This window comes from Hippocampus comes, unplaced genomic scaffold, assembly GCF_001891065.2.
Source record: "Hippocampus comes isolate QL1 unplaced genomic scaffold, H_comes_QL1_v1.1 scaffold164, whole genome shotgun sequence".
NCBI lineage: Eukaryota > Metazoa > Chordata > Actinopteri > Syngnathiformes > Syngnathidae > Hippocampus > Hippocampus comes.
The window spans coordinates 211,673-233,386 of NW_017805005.1; the positions used below are offsets into that span (position 1 = coordinate 211,673).

Genomic DNA, 21,714 nt, shown 5'->3' on the forward strand with positions numbered 1-21,714 from the left:
TTACCCACAACAAAAACAGGTTGTCAAAAATATAACTCGTAAAATAAACACATAATTTGTATTTTTTTTAAACGGTAATTTAAGTTTGAATAACTTAAAAAATATGAATGACTGACATTTAAGGGAACAATGATAGCGCGACAAAAAAAGCAAGTTTGCTCCAAAATAAATTGCGTTTCTTTAAACATTTACTTGAACTACCCGCCTTCAAATTTTAATCCAAATTTGTTGCCAACGGGGTTTTTTTTTCTTCAGTCGACAATCACTTAATGACAAAGACCAAAACAATGCTACCTTTGTTAGTCGGTAATGATTTGTTGGTTTGATAGCTGGTGGTTTTATAACCGCACAATTATATGATTGCGCTACTGCCATCTGCTATTTGAAGTTTCAATGTTAATGTTCATAGCGTGGGATCAACTGGTCGCCGGCTCTCCGGACGTCCAAGAAGGTTTAAGGAAGGCAGTCAATTGCTGACCCGGCTTTCAGGTCCCCTGGCCAAACCGAGTGCATCCATTCATCCATTTTAATTTTCACAAGGAAGTTGGAGCCTGCCTTGAGGCCTAAAAGGTGTGGTACATCCTGGGCTTGACTTGTCTGTCAATCACAGGACTCTTCAAAATGGCAGATAGGATTCACACCCACTTGCACGCACCAACACAGGCATGTCTTCAATGAAGCCATGATCCATATTTTTGTCAAAAATCAATATGAATTTGGAGTCTACAATGAAGCTAATGTACACATTTTGTACCATGTTGTAACTTTTGTTTCCTCCTTGTACAAAACCAAACAAAAAAATGGAAACGTGTATGTTCGCTTTATTAATTCATAACTAAAAAAAAATCATCTTTGACATTGACAACAGGTACATATGGTTGACTAAAGACTATTTTCTTCTTGTAAAAATTGAAGTCATTTTAGACTTGTCAATGGATTCCTGTGACTTGTCGTGAATCCAACTCAAAACTCACTTTGGTCTTCAGTGTGGTTCTTTTGCAAATATCAAAGACAATTTGGAGCCCCCAACTGACCTAACTTTGGCGTTGCAATAATCAACCATGACATAAATAGACATCTACCTGTCTGGCAAAAGCATCCTTTTTTGTTTTACACCATTAATTTTTAGGGACAAAAACATTTTTCGATGTGTTATTTTTGTGTAACATCCAAATGCTGATTCACTCTTTCATTTTTTTTTTTTTTTACAGATTTCCCCCCATAACCTTTGGGCAACTTGTGCAAATGTGGTGGGAACACCGACAGCTCTTAATACCGTTTCAAACTTCCATTACTCTTGATTTCTCACACATTGATAAATCTACTTCGACTCAGTAAAGTCCAATAAAATTAATCATTTAAGTAGAAAGGATAAAGAATATATGGGTGTGAGTGTTGCGATATTGTCTGTCTGCATGTGTTGCTCCATCTTTTACGCTCAAATATGAATTGCTTCAAGGATTATTTCAAGTGGCATTTAGTCCACTTAAGGAAAAATAATCAAATTTCGAGGTTGGGGAAAAAAGTCATTTAGTGTACAGTGGACCCTGCAAATGTGCGGTTCGGCATTTCGCAGATTCACCCATTCGTGAATTTGTTTGGGGGGATCCCTTTACATGCAGAAAGAAACTTACAATACAAAGCAATACAATAGCAATCAGTGTATAGTATATGATGACAGTCATTTGCGGGTTTTCGCTATTCACGGTCGGGGCGGGTATTAATTGTATTTTTAATGGTGTCAAATCTCAAACCGGGTTGAATGTGACACGAAGAGAATTAGGGTGAACATACTGTACTGTATTTTTCGAACCTACCTACCCGGCGTGTGCTTCATTCCAAACGTTCTACCCCTTTGTTCTCCGGGTGATCTGAATATTTGTTGTTCACAAGGCAATTAAAGTTGATTGTGTAACGATAACTTTAACACATTAACTAATTGTGCCAGTGGGCGTGGCCATCATTTGATCAAACCCGTTCCAATTACGGGCGGCTCATTGGTCCAACGGTTAGCGAGTCAATCTCACAGTGCAATTCCAGCACAGGCTTCCCTATGTGGAGTTGCATGTTCTCCCCGGGCCTGCGTGGGTTTTCTCCGGGTACTCCACTTTCCAAAAACATGCATGGCAGGCTGATTGAACACTCCAAATTGTCCCTAGGTATGAGTGTGAGCGCCGATGGTTGTTGGTCTCTGTGTGAGCGTGTGTGCGCGCGCGCGCGGTATGTGTGCGCGCGCAAGCGTCTCTTTGCCGGTCTCGCGTGTTGTTTGTGTGTGCGTGCGCGCGCGCACGTGCTTGTGTTGTTTGTGTGCGCGCGCAGGCGTCTCTTTCCCGATCACTTCCGGCTTGGCGGGGCGGATGGAGGTCGTCCACACAGCGGGCGGCTGACTTTCTTGTTGATGGAGTTGGCGAGCTACTCACATGGCTCCGGACACCTCCCGCGGGCCGGGCGTCACCTCGGCCGGCTTTTAGCGAGACCTAGCGTGGGGGACACCAGGCGAGGAAAAAAAAAGGGACGCTTCTTGTAGTTTGCGTGGCAGTTTTTCGCGTTGCGAGCGTGACCAAGTTAGACCGCCTATTCCACGCTCCTTCTTTAATACAGGGTAATAGTCGATGTATTGACGTCGATAATAAGTATTTATTCCACGTTGAGTCGAGTTAACTCAATAAATTCCTACCGGAGGCGTCTGTGAGAGACAACTCGTAAGGTAAGACGTTTGAATGTAATAATAACCTCTTGTAAGCAAAATGTTGCTTTCTCCAAGATGTAACAAACAGCATCCTCCAATGCATAAGTCGTTGTTATTTTCAGTCAAGTGTCATTTCGAATCCTTTCAACTCGTCGTTCTCCAGCTCAAACAATGCTCAGTTCTCCTCACCACCATCATGACCCAAGATTAAAATACAGCCATGTTAAGTGTTGATCAAAAAAATGAGGCAGCGGTTTGATTCTGAAAAAGTGTATCTGTTTATTTTTTGTAAGACACTGTACTATTATGCACACTTTGAACATTATAATTATTGGAAAAGAGAAAAAAAACTCAGTTCTGGAATACCGATTGAATAAATGTTTGAAAAATAAACAGTTCTGGTCACGATACTGATTGAAAAGTTAAATACCACTGAACCGTACTTTAAAAAATGACTGTACTGGATCAGAATACACTTAAGCAGACTTTATCCAGGGCTGCAGGCTACATTTAAAGATGTTTAATAACTGTTTTTAATTGGGTTGTCCCGATTCAATCAAATGATTAGAAAACCAGGGCCCATCACATGATTTTCAGTTGATCGGTATCATCTGAAAAAAATCAGATTTTTTTAAACTGTCTTCATTTTTGAAGGTCACAAAGTGATAAAATGAACCTGGGGTATCAATATAGCCAAAAGGAAAAGGAATATTTATGGTTTATGTTACAAGATGTCATGTTCTGAGTTCGTACGGTGGCGTTAAAAAAAGCGAGAGGCAGTGTTTTTTTTCTCCCACCTTTTCCGAATGCAGTTTCTACTTATTGATGAGGGATTGGATCAGGACTCTAGCAGATACTCAGAAGTGGCTTAGACCCGGACTCAGGTGCAAGAAAATGTGACGGGGGTATTTTTAGTTTGCAATGTTGTAACTATGTTGCGATTGACTCATTCATTTTTAATTTCACCATTTTGTCTTTAACCCTTTCATGCACCCTGTCACCTGAAAACCTGACAAGCTTTCCACTGTAGTAGCCGCTGTCCCTGAAAAGGTCAAATGATGTCTTTCTCCCACTGGCATTATTATTAATGTAACGATGACGTCTTCCACTGCGCAAGTGTATTCTCATTGTACTCTCCAACAAGGACATATTTTCAATCTCGCTAGTTTGACTCGAAAGAATGTCTTTTTTTTTTTTTGACCTTTCAAAATTCATGATTACACTATTAGACAAGTTTCCAACAAAACTGAGCGATTTCGATAGTTTTTCACTCTCACTAGTCTAAAGATGGCAACTGCAAATATAGACACCTAATATTTGGTTTTCATATGATTAAAACTTAAGTCAACGGAAAGCCTTTGGTGAAATTGCAGTCAATATTTGGATATGGAATATTAGTCTGCCTTCAAGGCATCTGAATGGCAATGACAGGAGGGCCTCCCCCAAGGCAGAATATTTATTTCGTGATAAATTGCAAGATACCGTGTTCGAGTCTATTCAGTTTATTGCTTGTAAATGTTCCAGGATCTGGCAAATTGACAAGTTTTATGTTTGAGACTGAAGGCAAGTAAAAAAAACAAAACAAGCAGGACTGTGCGATTCTGAAATGCTCGCAGCCAAGAAGGACTTGTAAACACTCCGCATTCCACTTATTTCTCTCTCTCGGTGGCTATCTCCGTTCTCCCGATTCCAGGCGCTCCAATTTGAGGTTTTTGAGAATCCACACAATGAATCATTGCGATATTTCCTTGGAACTGTCTCCCCCCACCCTCCCATTCTTTCTAGGAGGAAAGCCGGGTGTTTATTCCCCCTCTCGAAGCGGAAGAACATCCCGAGGGCGCTTTTTTGGCCGATGATGAGAATACCAGCGGGATTTTGAAAGGCTTCTTCACATACGTGATGGCCGCCAAATGATGAGTTGCTGTGGGGGGGAGAAAAAAAATGTGTTTCTGACACATTTGGACCTTCAGAGTAGCAAAAGATAAATTCCAGGTGGAACCTTTGATCAGAATTCCTTAACATATTTGACAGACTGCGATATTTCATTTACCACATAACTAACAGTACTTAGTCAATCGCCCTGAGGCTCACCGCACATGGGGCCATGCGGTGGCATATGACTGAACTGAATAAATACCGGTATATTATGTTTTACAAACATCATTAAGTGAAATGTGGAGACTCTCCGTCTCAGAACTGCACCGGTGCTTTTACAACCCAAATTCCGTACGTACTGTAGCAATACAGAATATACAGTAGAGGTAGGACCCACATGACGGAAACGCTTTTATAAAAACGAAAATTGATAGCTAGTTAAGTCTCGCGTTTAGAAAACACACTAAAACTCGCTGTAATTATAGTCAAAATGGTCTTTGTTATCGTACTTTTTTTTAAAAATCTTGCACTTGACGAACTCTCCATATATTTAAAACACGAATCATAAATCTAATTAAAAAATAAACGACAAAGAAGGATTAAAAAAAAAACACGAACAAGCCTCCTCTGAAAACAAAAAATGAAACGAACTGAATGAAAAAAAAAACAAAAGTCAAAATGAAATCAAAACCATCTACAATGAAAAATCCAGGTCTCCATGATTCCGGACATGCCCTTTTGTCTGAGTTAAAGTTTCCATCCAGCTTTAGCCTCCAAAAAGCCTCACGACATTACGATAGTTCGGAAAATGATTGCTAGCTAATTCTGCGCAGGGGGTGTGAGGGTGGGGGGCGCGCTGTCATGTTTCCAAAGAGAGTCCTACGAATCTCATCTTTTTTAAAAACATTGTGAAACCTGTTTCCTCGCCTTCCTTCTCGCCGTCATCCCTCATCCTTGTCTCTTGTTATTTTTCCTTCCCCCCCCAAGTCAGAACAATGGTATCTTTTATTTTAGGGCTCATGACTCCAGGAATGATCTCCGTCTCTGACGCACTTAGCAATGGACGGAAAAGTCTCAGCCGTCTCTGCTGTTTAGGGAACATTTGAATTTGTTTCCAGTTCCAGTAAACTCATTCAGTACCAGCCAATTGTGAACAAAGTCTGAAAAGACGTTTAAAAACGTCTTTGGGAGTGAATGAGTTAATTGTCTGCAATTTCTCTTGACTTTTTTTTTTTCTTGTCAACAGGCATGATTTCTACCTCGACTGACCCTCAAAGCCGTTCACCTCCCTCCATTTTAAGGGGAACTAGTCTGATGTTCACTCGGCCTTCAGGGCCCTTGGCCTTGCCGCGGGGATGGCAGCATTTGCCCTAAACCGGAACGCCCTCGCAATCATGAACGGGTAAGTGGACGTCTCCCGGTTGGAATCGAAACTTCAATGAGACATAATAAGCATATTTTTCACCTTCCAGTTATTTTAACCCTTTCAGGGACAGCGGTCACTACAGTGGACAGCTGATCATGTTATCAGGTTATAGAGTGCATGAAAGGGTTAATCACTTGTCTGGGACAAAATATTCCAAGGTTGAAGAATTGGAACATGTTTTAAAGTACGCACAGAATATTTAATACATGACACCAAACACAAATATCCCCCCCACCCCTCCTGTCCCCCCATTTTCCATTTATTGAATGTTTATCAGCATTTTAGGGCGAAATCACTGATCGGTGATGGGCTCCAAGATCCCGATCATGTAAAGCCGAGCTTTATCCTTAAAAATGTTTTGCACATGGGAGTTCACTGTACAAGCAACTAGAGTAGAAATACTATTTTCAACATGGTGCCCATACTCGACAGCATGTTTCCTCTCCCAACAGCGGTAATCAGTTTCACGTCCGGCAAGGTACCACTGGTACCAGCCCCCGAGATAGTAGCAGCACGACTGGCCGACCGGTGCTGCAAGTTCCAAATCAGGGCCCCTACTGCCAACTGCTGGGTGGATCGCCCTACAGCCCAGCCAGCGCTCAGGTACCGCAGGTTCGAAAACAGACTATTAGGAAAGAGAGTGGAGGTGTACTTCATAAAATGACCCATGTTTCAACTTCCCAGACGAGCCTCACTAGGACGCCGGGTCGCCCTTTCGTCTTCCCGCTCTCCCCCGGCCCCACCTCCCGCGTTCGCTCTCCTTCGCGAGGTGAGCCTTCCACCCCTTTCACTGAGGCTCTATCGATTCATCCGATTTCTATAGCACTTGCCCTTATTCGGGTTGCGGGTGTGCTGAAGCCGATCCCAGCTGACTTTGTGCTAGAGGCTGTTTGCACGCTGGACTGGACAAACAAGCATTCACACTCACTTTCATAAGTACAATTGTATCTCTACTTACGAACGTCTCTTCATACGAACTTTTAAAGTTATGAAACGCCTCAGTGGGAAAACATTGCCTCTTGTTACGAAAGAAATTTAACGATACAAAAGGTAAAAATACAGTATGGGCTGCTTATCGCAGCTTCGAGTTTCCTGAACGCAACATGCTCTGCCATTGGCTATTAGAGCATCATCCTGGCATCCCATTGGCTAAGAGGGACCTCGACCGCATGTGTCGATGTGTGTTGATAGATAGATAGGTGTTGATGCAGCGTCCTCGTCATTCCCCCAGGAGGTGTTCCGATGGTTTTACGTAAATTTGAATCACCCAGAAAAATGTTCACCAGTCGGGCGATCGCTCATTATGCTGATATTTGCCTCGGACATTTTCGAAGGATTGTTAAAAGCCGACAAAAGCAAACGTCCTTGGATCAGTTCGTGACAAAAGGCCAGGCAAAAACCATTTCTGAGAGAGACCATGAACTAAAGATGATGAAAAAACGATGAGGATGGAGTTAAAAGTAAAATGACCATAATTTTTATTCTTTACTCTATTCTTTCTTTTTTACACTATGCACGCACAACTCTTATTTATTGTGCAATAATCTAATTGTAACATGTATTTGTTACATAGTTTTGATGCCTTTTTATGCTTTAGGAAACATTTATGTCTGAATTTTGGGGGGGCTTGGAACGGATTAGGGTATTTACATGGAAAACGCGTCTCTACTTACCAAATGTTCTAGTTAAGAAATTTCTTCCAGGATCCAATTATTTTCGTAAGTAGAGCTGCCACTGTATAGCTAATCTAGATTAATGCTATTGTGAACACATGATGGGAAACGAGCATTGCTCCCAATTCCAGTCTACGTGCGCCGCGTTTTAAGGAACGGATATTAGAGCGCACAGGTTGCACCAACACCTGTAGATAGACAATACAACAATACTCACAGGCATGTTTTCTTTATCCTCTGCTAAAAACGGCTTCCACGGAAAGAGTTTGCTGAGTCACTTCCAGGAGTTGTGAAAGTCTGCTTCGATTGTGTCGTCATGAGTGTATGACTGTCATCACCTGCTGGCCAAGTCGCCTGGAATAGATGACTAAACTGTACAGAGCTAATCTGTCGGCCCCTAGTTATGTCTTCCAATGATGGTTTGTGGATAAAGCACTCGAATAAAGGTCACTGAATGCCTTCTTTCCTCTGTGTGTGAGTTGCAGGTCAAGGGTAAAGTGGGCATTTTCGAAGCGCACATTTCTGGGACTCGTGCAAAGGTGCTCACCAGCGAGCTCCAGTGCAGCCCTCGGTCTCCGAGACGAGCGGCGGGCCAAGTCCCGCCTCCTCCCAGCCGCGGCAGGGCAGCCCTCGAATGCTCAATGACCCAGGCCCGCCGGAGTCAAGTTCCTCCCGCTCTCCAAAATGGGAGAGAAGGCGAGCATGAAGCAGTGCACGGAGAGAGCAAGCGGGAAGAAAGTTGCGTGATTAACAAAAGCAACGACTCGGCGACATTGTTTGTTGAAAACGGCTGCCATTCAAAAACAATAGAAGCTCCCCGGTCAGATGGACCACTCCTTGTCCAGGGTCCCCCGGAGACCTTGGAGACGCCTTCAGCCAAAGATGGAGGGATAAAAGAGGACAGCGGGGTGAAGGAAAACAAACAAACACCGGGAGATGACGGAGATTCAAAGGAGAGAGAGGTGAACGCCAGACAGCAGTCGGGTCCTGAGGTGCTGCTGCGCACGGAGACCGACATGTTGGGCGCCCAGCCAGACGCATCTGCGTCAAAGCCTCCGGGTCCCCCTCGTCTGACCAACACGTCTTCCGCCGTCCTTCCGTCCATCCCCGCCGTCATCATTACCGACCACGGCCTAGAGAGCCACCCAGAAACCCCCGTCGGCACCCCGAGTCCCACTTCGAGCCCCGTGCCCCCGTCCAACGCCTCGGTGCGCTCCCTCAGGAAGCTGTCTTCCTCCTCAGCCTCCTCGGCCGGCTTCTCCTCCTCTTGGGAAGAGTCGGAAGAGGATATTTCCGACACAGAGAGAGGGGGGCACCTTCTCACCCCGGCGCAGCTGAGCTCGCGACAGAAAGCAGTAAGTATGACAGAGTACAAATACCACATGTTGCCGTAGCGATGTATAAAATGCTCACAATTACAAATAAGAATCAAAAAGTTGCGCATCATTTTGTGACCGTACTGTTGGCGACTCAAATACGAAGTTTGGGAAAAGGACTCGCTTAGAATTGTTAAATGTTAAATGATTCCTCAGGTCATTTTTTTTTACGTGATTTAAAAAAAAAGGTCTTGTGAGAAATGCTCTCATTTTCTCAGTAGGAATATTTAATACCGGTAATTTCAAAGTTTTCGCCTCCTTTTGTAGTGTGTGCGCATCATGTGAGGTGATCCTGGGGCTTGACTCACAGGAACAAAGCTAGCACTGTGCCTGACCTGCGTGTTTGTGTGTGTGTGTGCGTGTGCGTGTGCGTGTGTGTGTGTGTGTGTGTGTGTGTGTGCGCGCGCGCGCGCGCGTGTGTGTGTGTGTGTGTGTGTGTGTGTGCGCGCGCGCGCGCGCGTGTGTGTGTGTGTGTGTGTGTGTGTGTGCGTGCATGCGCGTGCCAGGTTTCTTAAAGGAAAGGGTTCAAGCAAAAAAAATAAAAAATTAAAAAATACAACTCGACACGTCACACACACTCAGGGCTTTTCCTGCCCTTTGAAGCACTACAAAGAAGAGGTGGTGGCTTCTTGTTTGTTATTTTAATTGATCGTACAAGCGCGACCTTGACTTTCAAGTTGAATTTCTTCCATGACCACGTTCTATCCGTCCATCCATTTTCTAATCCGCTTATCCTCACGAGGGTGGCGGGCGTGCTGGAGCTTATTCCAGCTGTCTTCGGGCAGTAGGCGGGGCTACACAACGTGAACTGGTTGCTCGCCAATCGCAGGGTACACACAGACAACCAACCATTGGGGCTCACAAACACAATCAATCCTTGGGACAATTTTAGAGTGTTAACATTCACCTGCCATGCATGTTTTTGGAATGTGGGAGGAAACCCGAATACCCGGAGAAAACCCACACAGACACGGGGAGAAAATGCAAACTCCACACAGGAAGGCCAGAGAAGCGGATTCGAACCCTGCATCTCTGCAGTGTGAGCCCGACGTGCTAAACAGTCGACCACCGTGCTGCCCTGACCAAGGTCTAATCTCAAATAAATCTTCGTCCTTGCAAAGCCGGAAAATTATTCCAGCTCCGCCCCCTAAACCGATTAAAAAAGACACTAAAGTGGAAGTCAACACAAAATTTTTCTTTACAATATTGTGTTCTATGCATCCCCACTAGTCTAAACACGACAGTCTGATTAATAGCACGTTTGTAGAATACGAGTTAAGTGGCAAAATCCACTTGTTTGTTTGTCCATCTCAGGGGGCGGCCATTTTGTCACTTGCTGTCAACTGAAAATGACATCACAGCTTCATAAAACAGCTCACTGGTTGTACCCTGAGCAACTGTGATGTCTTTTTCAATCGACAGCAAGTGACAAAATGGCCGCCCTGTGAGATGGATAAAAACGGGTGGATTTTACTGCTTAACTCATATTTTTATTATTGTCGAGAAAATTGTGGTGTTGACTTCCTGTTCAGTATTGTTGTGTGTAGTAATATTCAGTGAAGAAAAGGACCAAAATTGAAGTTATTTACTCGTGATATCTATTTTTAATTAATCGAACGATTAATCGGTTATCTGAGTTTTATTCCGCCAAATATCGGATTTGGCGTCGGCCTCCAAAAATCAAATCACACACATATTGCGAAGCAACAGGCGAAAAAATGTCATGGTCACTCTAAACTACTTCCTTTACACAAGAAGCAGCGACAAACAAACAAAGCATTTAACAATCGTCCCGAGCAGACAGCGCTCCCGGCGTGGCCCAGTTATGCCAATTTGCCGGAAAAGTCAGCGTGAGTAATGCTAAAACAAATTGATTCGTAATTCATGCCTGATTATTTCCTTGTAGCTTAGCAGCTGGCAAAACCCCAAAACAGAAAGAAAGCCACACACAACCCGGTTGTAAGATTTTGACCTGTTGCTTAATTGTGTTCCACTCCGGTCCTGTCGGCGGCGATAATGTGGATTACTAAGTGGTTGACGCCAAAGCAACAGATAGTTTGTGGTCTCGATTGTGATTCGAGTAGACGGAAATCGGGAAATGTTGCTAAACATCGACTTAAATCATTTTTTTTTGCAACTTTCAGGAGCGGTAATGTGCCGACTGCACGATAGCGTGACACCGAGTTAAAGTGGGTGTCGAATATCGCGTCCCTTAAACGGATGTCCCGACGGTCACAGGTGTCTTGGGTTGCTATTTGTTTATTTTGGCCGATGGATTTGAATGAAGGCTTAGGATTTCTCTTTGCATATTTCCACTGCAAACTGGAAGAAAAAAAGACGACGACTTCTGCCGGTCGTTCTGCGTAAATCATTTCCAAACTCCATTTTACATTTGGATCCCCCAACGGCCACCACCGCCGGCACCGAGATTCCGATCGTTGCGTACCCACCTGTAGCTCGTCAGCTTTTGTCTGATGAAACCTTGAAACCGTACCGACATGCACCGACATATTAGGCATGCTTGATTGTGCAAGCGGTATGCGGCGCGAGGCCAAGGAGCCAGAGCGCCTGATGAAGAGACAAGCGTGACGCTGGAAACACGCTGCTTATGTTTATGACTTGACGGAAGAAACAATTTCCCCCAAAAAAACCTCCTACTTTGACGACACCTCTCGCTTAAAGCGCGCTCAACGTTCATTTGGCTTTTTCACATGACGGCCCGCTTTCAGGCCTGACTGGTCTAGGCTGAAATGTAGAACAGAGCCTTATTTAGACACAGCCTGGCTCATCTTTTGACTCCTCCGGGCAAGACTCCAAAATGGGAAAGGCACACGTGTGCTGCAAATGTTATTGTAGTTGGAGCACAATTGGCAGCTGACGAAGCAACCTGAACGAGTTCATCATCAGGCGTCGGCATGAGCCCAGATTACATCAGCAGCGATTTATTTTTTTTTTGTTTTGTTTCAGATGCGCCCGAAGGCACGGCGGTCCAACGGAATGTTTGTACACAGCCGCCTCGTAACAATGAAGGAAGTTTCCATGCACGCAGCATGACGAGTAAAAATCCCAGTTCGCACGCGTTTGCTCAAATGAACGGATAAAAATGTCATTTGCATGCCGGGCCACTAGTTGGCAATGTCATTTCGATCTGATCCGAAACTGTCTTTTGAATACACATTGGCTGGCTAGTCGTGATTTTAGAATTGAAGATACGCAAAACAGAAGTCGTTATTTGTTGTTTGGTTGTCGTTTTTAGCGTTTTGAAACTTTTTTCAGTTTGAAGTTGAAAACTTTTGACATAGAATACAAACTAAGCTCAAGTTTTCAAATGGGAAGCCATTCACGCTATAAAACAGCTACAGCATAGATATATATTTTTTAATCGTTTAAGTGGTGCTGGGGGAACTTGAACTGTCCTTATTTGTCATAGTTCAACACATTAATAATCCGTAACAATAAATAATGAAAGAAAACGGGCTATAATTTAGCTTTGGATGGAAATGATCACAACATCGAGATCAGTTTTCAAATCTTCAACACATACACAACTTTTTCTTGCAAAATGACACTTAGTTAAAAGCAGTGTTCTGTAAACAGCTCAAACAGTCCATTATTTTATTCATATTTGACGTACTTTTTTAAATAATCGGCCGATCAATTTGTCGTCAGTTTTATTCTGTCAAATGTGAAGATCGGCATCGGCCTTTGTAACGATGCAACTTTTTTTCATGACAATTACGTTCGTCATAAAGGCTGCACCCAAAGATTCTACCCCGTAAAACAAACACGCACACACACACACCCTGACACACCATCTTGCAGATGCTACAACTGTCAAGAAGTGGGACACACACACACACACACACACACACACACACACACACACACACACACACATACACACACACACACACACACACAAAGCAAAACAAAACACATGCTGCACTGTGTGCGGCCGCAGTGGAAAATGTTCACTACCACAGCGGCCCGTTGCTTGGCAACCCCGTGACGTCAAACTGAGTTTCCCTCTTACAGCTGTGTGCACGCGCGCCCATGAGTGTGTAACTCTTAACCGTGACTGCGCCGCAGAGGGAGACACCAGTCAAATAACAGTTAACAGATCATAAATAACGCTGCCCGTGTGAGATGTTTCGCAATGTGGGTGTCAAAATGCGCACACGCCCGGCAGGGGAACGACCATTTTCACAATTTTTTTTTTTTGGTACTCATTTTTTTTCTTCTGAAGACTGGACCACACACACACACGCGAACACACACGCGTTCTAATTTTAACCGCGTGTGTGAGAAGTAGTCGGAGTGTGTGCGTTCCTCCCCACTCTAAAACTTTGCAGACATTGTTTGGCGCCTTGCAAGAAGAGCTGGTGGCGTGCGATAGTGGCGTTGTTGTTTCCTCCCGCGCGAAGGCATCACCGTGCATAAATCGCACTGCCGTTTAGTTTTCAAATTGCATACCCGTTGTGCCGCCATCAAGGGGGTGCTTTTAAAAATATCTTAATCCATATTATGAAAATAATAATGAATTCAGTGTTTCAGAGTGTTCGATGGATAAGACTGGGATGACATCTCAGTGGAGCGTAAAATCTATCTGCGTGCATGTTACAGCACCTGCGCCACAACTTAGACCTGCTTTTAACTGGTCTAATGTCGAGTCGACTTTTACACAGCGCGCTGTGACAAATTCCCAAATGCGGGAAACTAACAAAAACTAATCTGCCGGTTTTTACGCACATCATTGACACCGGTTGAAATGCATTGGGAATTTTTTTATTTTTATTTTTTTTTTCAAATCTGTGAAAAATGTGAGGAGAAGAAAGGGGACCCCCCCCCCCCCACACCTCGCTCCTCTCTCAATTTCAAAAGTGCTCCACTGCAAGGTGGATTTGAATTGGTTCAGCCCGAGTCCTCTGTGATTTTCACATCATCTCTACGTGGTAATATTGTGAAAATGCCCGTTCAGCACATTTTTAGATGAAAGGATCTTAATAAACCAGGAGACATCATACAAATGATGTACACGGTCATGCCTTGGCTTTTCTCCCTACTTCATTTTTGCTCTTTGTGTTGTTTACAAAGGGCAAGGCCTCTCTCGCTTCTTTTGTTTGTAGACACCGGCGGAAGTGGAAAATACTGTGGCTGAGGCAAAGTGGCATCCCCTCCACACCCCCCGCCCCCCTTCACTTCCTGTCGGCAAGAAGTTCCCCTGCTTACCATTTCCTCTCTCTCTCTCTCTCTCTCTCTCTCTCTCTCTCTCTCTCTCTCTCTCTCTCTCTGTGCAAAGGTTGTTCTCTTTTCTGGTTTGTCACCCGGCCGTTCTGGTGATGCCGATAGGAACAACCACATGGTCGATTGGCCAGAGGCTTGAGCCCTACTCGCCCCTGAATTTTAATTTCTCATCTTAGCGGGACATTTTGGACAATTCTATGCATCCAATTTTAGGAAAGGTCCACAAAAGCATGCTTGGAATTTCGGTGTGGAAGGACGCCATTCATCATCCTCCCGATGAGCTATAATGCAGATGCTGACCTTGCAAATGGACTAAACATCAATTCCTGTAGGTGGCCCCATGTCCGAGTATTTTCAGACTCATTGTCTCTCATTATGGAAGAATGATTATTATGATTAACTCATTCAGTACCAGATGGTTACTATATTACCAGCTGTTTGAGAGCATTTTGGCTGAACTTTCAAGACAAGATACAGCCCAAAGAAACAGTAGAGTCTTCACTCTTCACCCCCGCCCCCCTCAAAAATTGTTTCAAAATTTCTTCATTCTTTAGTATTCAGCAGTAGAGCATTAGTCGGTTTCTGACCAAAAAGCGGAGAAAACAACCTTTTTTTTTTTTTGAGGGGGGTGAATGAAACATCTCACAGAGCGGGAGTTTTGCCACTATTATTTTTTGCTTATGTAGCTGTAAAACAACAAAAAGAAGATTGCGAAGGGGCTTGGATTGCAAAATAATCATTTATTTACACATCAGAATCAAAATAACTTTATTGTCAACGTACCACTGGGTGTAGTGAAATGTAACAGACACAACCCCTCCAAGAGACATAGAAAAACAAAGTCCAACAGTGGGGGGGGGAACAAGAGTCCACCGGGTCACCTTTTACAGTGCCCCATTTTCACAGACACATTTTGTCACCGCGTTGGATCAAGGACATGAAGGTGAATGTCCCTTCCCTGGGGTTTCCATCATTGTTGTGACTGACCTGTGTGCAGATTTGCATGTCCAGATTGCCAGTGGTTAGTTTTGCCAATCAAATGACACGCGGTTGTCTATTGGCCCCGCATGCGTTACTTGCCAGTAAGGAGTTTCGGGTGCTGGACGGATGATTAGGGCTGGCAGAGAAGCTTAAAGATGACCCGTCGCCGTTCTGTCGCCACCTCTGAAGGCTTTGCGCTCGACTGCCAAGAAAAGGCTTACAAATGAACAATTTTGAAAATAATCCAATTTGCTGATTCCTGCTCTTCCGATTTAATATGCGAGTGTGTTTTTCCAAGTCCCAGTTTGTAAACTGCCATGCTGCTCATTGCCATCATGTGATGTGTTCATCAATCTTTAGTTGTGCAGAGAACAAGTCATGTGACTCCTCACTGCTTTACACAGTCAATGAGTTTGCGTGTGTGTGTGTGTGTGTGTGTGTATATACAGTCGATAGATAGTCATGTTTCATCCAATAAATTTCCATCAGGTCCACATGGGCTGACGTCACGCGTCGTCCTTCTTTGGTCCTCTTGTCCTCGACCTAATGTGGAGGCTCGGCTTCTCAGTGACTGTAAAATTCAAGAGGCATCACCCGACATACAGTAAATCACATTGTTTATAAGATGGCTGTGCGCGGGGAAGGGGAGAGCCCTCGGAGAGACGTCAGAAGTGGGGTTTTTTTTTTCAATTTTTGGTGGTTGCCAAGAGAAACCTCGGGACCCTCTGGAGTCGGGGGTCACCGTGTTCTGGAAACACAAAGTGGTGGTGTGGGAGACGCGGTGGTCAGGGACACCCAGCTCTGTGTGTGTGTGTGTGTGTGTGTGTGTGTGTGTGTGTGTGTGTGTGTGTGTGTGTGAGTGTGTGTGTGTGTGTGTGTGCGCGCGCGCGTGTGTGTGTTTGGCCAGTCATTCCATAAAGATTAAAGTCGGAAAAAAGTACTAAAGCCCGAGAGGTTTGTTTCCCTGGAGATCCACTAAAGCTGTGGTTTAACTGCCCGTTGGACTCTTCAGACTGGATGAATAAAAATAACACGCCGTCTTATTTTCAGAATGTTCTCTCCAAGTTGGTGACCAGAAGAAAAAAAAAATGGTAAACAAAATTAACGTCATACAATTTGAAATGCCCCCACTTCTGGTCTAGTCTTGTGGGTCCTTTAAAGATGATAAAATGCTAACTTTCGAACAGTTGGTTTGCTAACGACACCTTGAGCGGATAAATCAGTCAGGCAAATTATTAGTCCTGTACAAAACAAAAACGTTGACAAAATTGTTCGTTTAGAGTTGTTGAAAATAACATGTGCAGCCCCTTTGGGTTTATCTGAGACTACAGTCAACCTGCGCATACTTGCGTTTTGCTAGCTGTGGATTCGCATATCCGCAGTTTTTGTCTTTTTTAAATACTTTTTCATTTATTTTTTCCCCCAATATTGAATGTTTACCTCCCATCATTTTTTTTAAAAAGAATCTTTTGGGTTTATTTGTTTTTTTTTCCCCAATGCATTTCAGTGGGCGTCAAATCGACACAGATTTTCGCTATTCGCGGGTTAGCCCAGTCCCTCTCCCCCTTTGCTTATCAATGGCTTTCTCTAACTTTGGCCTATCTTGACAGCACAAGTCATGGAAGAAAATCAAGAACATGGTCCACTGGTCACCATTTGTAATGTCCTTCAAGAAGAAATATCCCTGGATACAACTGGCAGGACATGCTGGTACATGCACACACACACAAACACAGACACACACACAAATTCATTTTTTTTAGGGAAGTTTACATGGATTAGAATCATTTGTGGAATCAACCAACGTCGTTTATTTGTATGAGATACGACCGGTGAAATGATTGAAGCACTTGCAGCCAAATTAACCCTTTCAGTTATTCTTGGTGCATGAAAGGGTTCAAATGGATCTTGAATGGCTATGAATGAGTTAAAATGACTCCATGTGATGTCATGTAGTTCCGTATGCCAGTGGAAACTAGTAAGTTGATACAAATCCCGATTCAAGATGGGCCTTTTATAGCATTCCCCCCACGAGGCCGTGTTGACGGTGGTTCCTGACGGGTGGCTGTCGTACGTGTCAGGGCCCTAAAAGGAAGCGTGGCGTTGGGGCAAAAAAAAAAAAAAAAAAGTCCAAGTGAGACGGACATCCCCGGCGTCTGTTGGGATCGGCTCGACCTGGCTGGACTGTCCTAAGATTCGTCTTGCGGTCTAACGCTGTGTCTCTGTTAACAGGGAGCTTCAAGGCAGGAGCCAACGGTCACATCTTAAAAGTAAGTCCAACACGTCGCTGTATCATAGGAGGCGGCACCAGCGTGTTGATCTCGGCTTCTCCGTTTAGAAACACTGCGAGTGCGAGCAGCGCTGTCTGTCCCTCCTGATGCGGGACGTGCTGTGTCCGTATGTGCCCGGTTACCACGGCGACGTGGAGAAGGATGGCCAGAAGTATAATCAGATGGAGGACCTGCTGGCTGAGTTTGACTGCCCGTGTGTGATGGACTGCAAGATGGGCGTGAGGTAAGAGGGCGTGGCCTTATCGCTCTCTGAAAATGGTCGCTTCCATCAAGAGGGAAGGTCCAAAGCTGGATGACCTCCATCGTTGTTTACTGTGTGGCCTTCCGTTTTCCTGTTCCTCTTCCTCTTTGGTGTTTCTCCGCTATGATGTCATGCTATTCGTGAAGCTAATTTGCTTCTTGCAGTGGAAATTATCGAATTGCTTTTTTTTTTTTTCACTCTTAGTATTGCGATTACGATTTATGATGTGATTTTTTTTTCTTATTTATTTCCTTTAGGCTTCCACTCAAATAAAAGCAAATAAACCAATTCAGTTTTAATGAAAAACAATTTGGTTATCTTCAATTAGTTATGAACTTACTAAACACGTTGAAGTGCACCCACCCCAAAAAAACTACTTTTCTTTTTAAACTTTGCTCATGATCTTTTTAAAATTTTTTGAGTGTGTGTGTGCTTGCCTGTGGGCGTGTGTGTACGCATTTTAATGACAGCGGCGAAAAAGAGACTCATTAATAGAGCGACTCATGATGAATTCGAAGAAATGGTTTAACGGTTACGAAGAACGCTTTGCACGTAAGTGTCCTCGAGCTAACATGCTACATTGCCAAGTTTGAAGACAAAAACGTTATTATTTAATCACACGCAGCGGGATGTTAGTGTAAATATGCGTTTCACTGAATATTCATGATGGACCTGTGCTGTCTAGTTGTGAAGTGTTTATTTTCTGATCATATATTTGAGGATACATTGGAAGAAATCACATGGCTTTACGTATTACATGCAGCCATTTCAACTTAGGTGGCCATATGTGCCCTTTCAAAGGCTACATGAACACTTAATATCGCTGATCTGATCATACTTAGGCTTTTGCTGTATTTTTTTTCATTTTCCGAAACCACAAAAACAGTAAACGAAATAAAATACATGAATTACATTTCCCTCGTGGTTTCCTAATTAACCTTTTCATGCACCCTGTAACCTGATAACATGATAAGCCGTCCACTGTAGTAACCGCTGTCCCTCAAAGTGCAGTCGTAAAATGCCAATTTCACACATTTTCATTCATCCATTGCCCTATTTTCTCCTCATCCATCAGGACATATCTGGAGGAGGAGCTGACCAAGGCCCGCAAGAAGCCCACCCCGCGGCCGGATATGTATCAGAAGATGGTGGAGGTAGACCCCGAGGCGCCCTCGGCCGAGGAGAACGAGCAGAAGGCGGTCACCAAGCCCCGGTACATGCAGTGGCGGGAGACCATCAGTTCCACCGCCACGCTGGGCTTCCGGATAGAAGGAGTCAAGGTTAGCGCTCACAAAGCCGAGGATGTGTATGTGTTTTTCGGAGTATGTGTGGGAGGGTGTGGGAGGGGCGGGGGGGGGGGGGGGGTGGATGTCCTTCAGGGCGATGATCTAACTTCCTGTTTTTTTGCACAGAGACTTCTAGTCGAGTGTAAATCATTATGTCTTTCTTTGTCGTGTGAGGGGTCTGTCGGTGGCAGCTCGGTTGGCCTTTAGCATCTGGCCCTGACACACACACACACACACGCATGTACACACGCGGTTGCGGCTATATAAGGACATTCATGGCTTCCCGGTGGTCCGTTGCCATGACTCTGAGGGTTATCCCCAGAAACAGAGGTGTGTGTTTGTGTGTGTGCGTGTGTTCCCAGACCTGAACCTTAAAGGCAGGGGTGATGTTGTCCCTCCAAATAGTACCTTGTTGCTTGGCAGCCACGGAACACAACGAATTCTACGAATCTGCGGCACTTCTGTGCTGCCAACATGTATCAGGGCTCGTCACGTGACATCAATGTCAGATCTTCAAAATAACCTCCACCGCCTTCCTCAACTAATGTCCATTTGTTCTTGGGCTCCTACTCTGTCCTCCCTTTCCTTCCTCTCCAGTGTGAACACGTATACCATCCTCTTCCGCAAAACATGCTGGGAAATTGTGGCTCCTCGTGTGTCGCAAACAATGTGGATCATTTCACAAGTGGCCTCGATAAGTGGTGACAAAGTTCTCAGGAGTCAGACAGAATAGTTGGCAGTCTGGGGGTTCCACAGGGAACCATCCTAGAGCTCTTTCTTTGAATTGTTTTTCAACTGTTTCAGCTAAAGAAAGATTTTTTTTTAAAATTCAAGTTTATTTGTATAGCCCTTAATCACAGAAGAGTCTCAAAGGGCTTCCGATTTCAGCTACATCCCGCCCAAAAGGACAAAGAAAAAAGAAAAAAACAAAACCACAACTACTTATGGTTTTTCTTTTTTTCTTTTTTGTTTTTGTTTTTTTTGTGATTGAAATGCGTTCATTCGCAATAGTTACACAACAGTCTGAAGACCGTCTCTCATATCCTCTCTGCAGAGATCTCACATATAGTAATCCGGTCATGCATTGTAACATTGATGAGACATTGACATTGGTAGCCTAAAGTGCTAACATGCCAACAGCTGGTATGCTAACATAGCATAACAGCCTGAGTATTGAAAGAGCAAAGGCAAATTTGTAAGGATTTGACATTGTGTCCTGTGGTCGTATACTATTTCGAACGAGAATCGATCAAATGCTAAGATGCTAACTTGCTAACTGTTTGTACGTTATCGGCTCTTTGAGACTGGACTCTTTCAAGAGTTGTGATGCAGAGTGTGTCCTGCGGCCCCACAGAAGGAGGACGGGACAGTCAACAGAGACTTTAAGAGGACAAAGACGCGTGAGCAAGTCATGGCGGCCTTCCGCGATTTTGTCAAAGGCGACAAGGACATACTGGTAAGAAGGCCTGGGAACTGAAAACCCCAGAGCGAAAGCAACTCGGCAGAAACTGACTGACCTGTGGCACATGTGGGGTGGGGGGCGGGGGGAATGGCAGCTAGTTTTCATTATGTTAAAGCATGTATAACACGCATGTGTTTTCAGAGTATCTACCTAGCCAGGCTGAAGGAAATCAGAAGCACTCTGGAGACGTCGCCCTTCTTTAAAACTCACGAGGTAAGCCTATTTCCTCAACATGTAATCTTCTTCAGCTTTCTTGTGAAAAATTGTCGCGTGTTGTCGCGCAGGTGATCGGCAGCTCCCTGCTGTTCGTCCACGACAGCAAAGGCAGAGCCAAAGTGTGGATGATCGACTTTGGAAAGACGATGGCCCTCCCTGAGGGCCAGGAGCTCGACCACCGAGCGTCCTGGCAGGAGGGCAACCGGGAGGACGGCTACCTTTTCGGACTGGACTGTCTGGTGGATATCATTTCTGCCTTGTTGGACTCTGAAATATGAGCGCTTTTACTATTATTATTGTTATTATTATTGTTATTATTTAATCCGCAGCGGAAACATTTGGAAACACGCACGCTCTCGTCTTCGGATGTCATTTTTGCAGATGTTCGTTCCCTAAAGGGGAAAAAAAAAAACACTCAAACCTACTCTTTCATGCATCTTTAAAAGATACACCGACACACCCTTTTATTTCAAGTAACAGCAACAGAATTACGACAGTTGCAGATGTGGATAATCTGTCATGGAGTATTAGGCAAAGACTGAAAAGAAGACAAAAATGACACTAAATTAATGTTCGTGATCTCTCGCAAATAAAGTTATTTATTTTTGAGAAAAAAAGTTAGAAGACCATAAATTTATTGTATTTAAAGCGGCTCCACTGATATTCTTCCCTTTCCCTGTCATGGTTTTAGTCTGGTTATATGACTTTAATCTTGAAAATAATTGAGATGTTAAAAAAAAGTGACTTTATTCTCATAAAATTATGTATTAAATCTTGAAAATGTATGTTTTTATCATGGCGAAAATATACCACTTTTTATCTAAAAAAATACACAACTTTATTTTCGAAAAATAACATTTTTGTTTAAAAAAAATCAAAAAAAAATACACGACTTCTCGTCACAAAATTATACAATTAATATGATTTCATTTAAGTTACCACTTAAATCTCAAA

General features: G+C 43.9%; 1 protein-coding gene across 1 annotated transcript; it reads left to right on the forward strand.

Annotated features, from left to right (window-relative positions):
- Positions 1–2,309: 2,309 nt before the first annotated feature.
- Positions 2,310–21,491, forward strand: itpkb (inositol-trisphosphate 3-kinase B). The gene is made up of 12 exons (XM_019859254.1): positions 2,310–2,707; positions 5,811–5,966; positions 6,443–6,593; positions 6,675–6,759; positions 8,093–9,018; positions 16,875–16,974; positions 17,497–17,534; positions 17,603–17,778; positions 18,872–19,076; positions 20,437–20,538; positions 20,686–20,757; positions 20,829–21,491. The coding sequence occupies exons 2-12, from the start codon at positions 5,920–5,922 to the stop codon at positions 21,036–21,038; spliced, it is 2,112 nt and encodes a 703-aa protein (XP_019714813.1). The 5' UTR covers positions 2,310–2,707; positions 5,811–5,919; the 3' UTR covers positions 21,039–21,491.
- The last annotated feature ends 223 nt before the right edge of the window (positions 21,492–21,714 follow it).

Coding starts and splice junctions, on each gene's coding strand:
- itpkb (XM_019859254.1), top strand. CDS start 5,920: ATGGCAGCATTTGCCCTAAACCGGAACGCCCTCGCAATCATGAACGG. Junction 9,019..16,874: donor TGAGCTCGCGACAGAAAGCA/GTAAGTATGACA, acceptor CTATCTTGACAG/CACAAGTCATGGAAGAAAAT. Junction 17,535..17,602: donor CCAACGGTCACATCTTAAAA/GTAAGTCCAACA, acceptor TTCTCCGTTTAG/AAACACTGCGAGTGCGAGCA.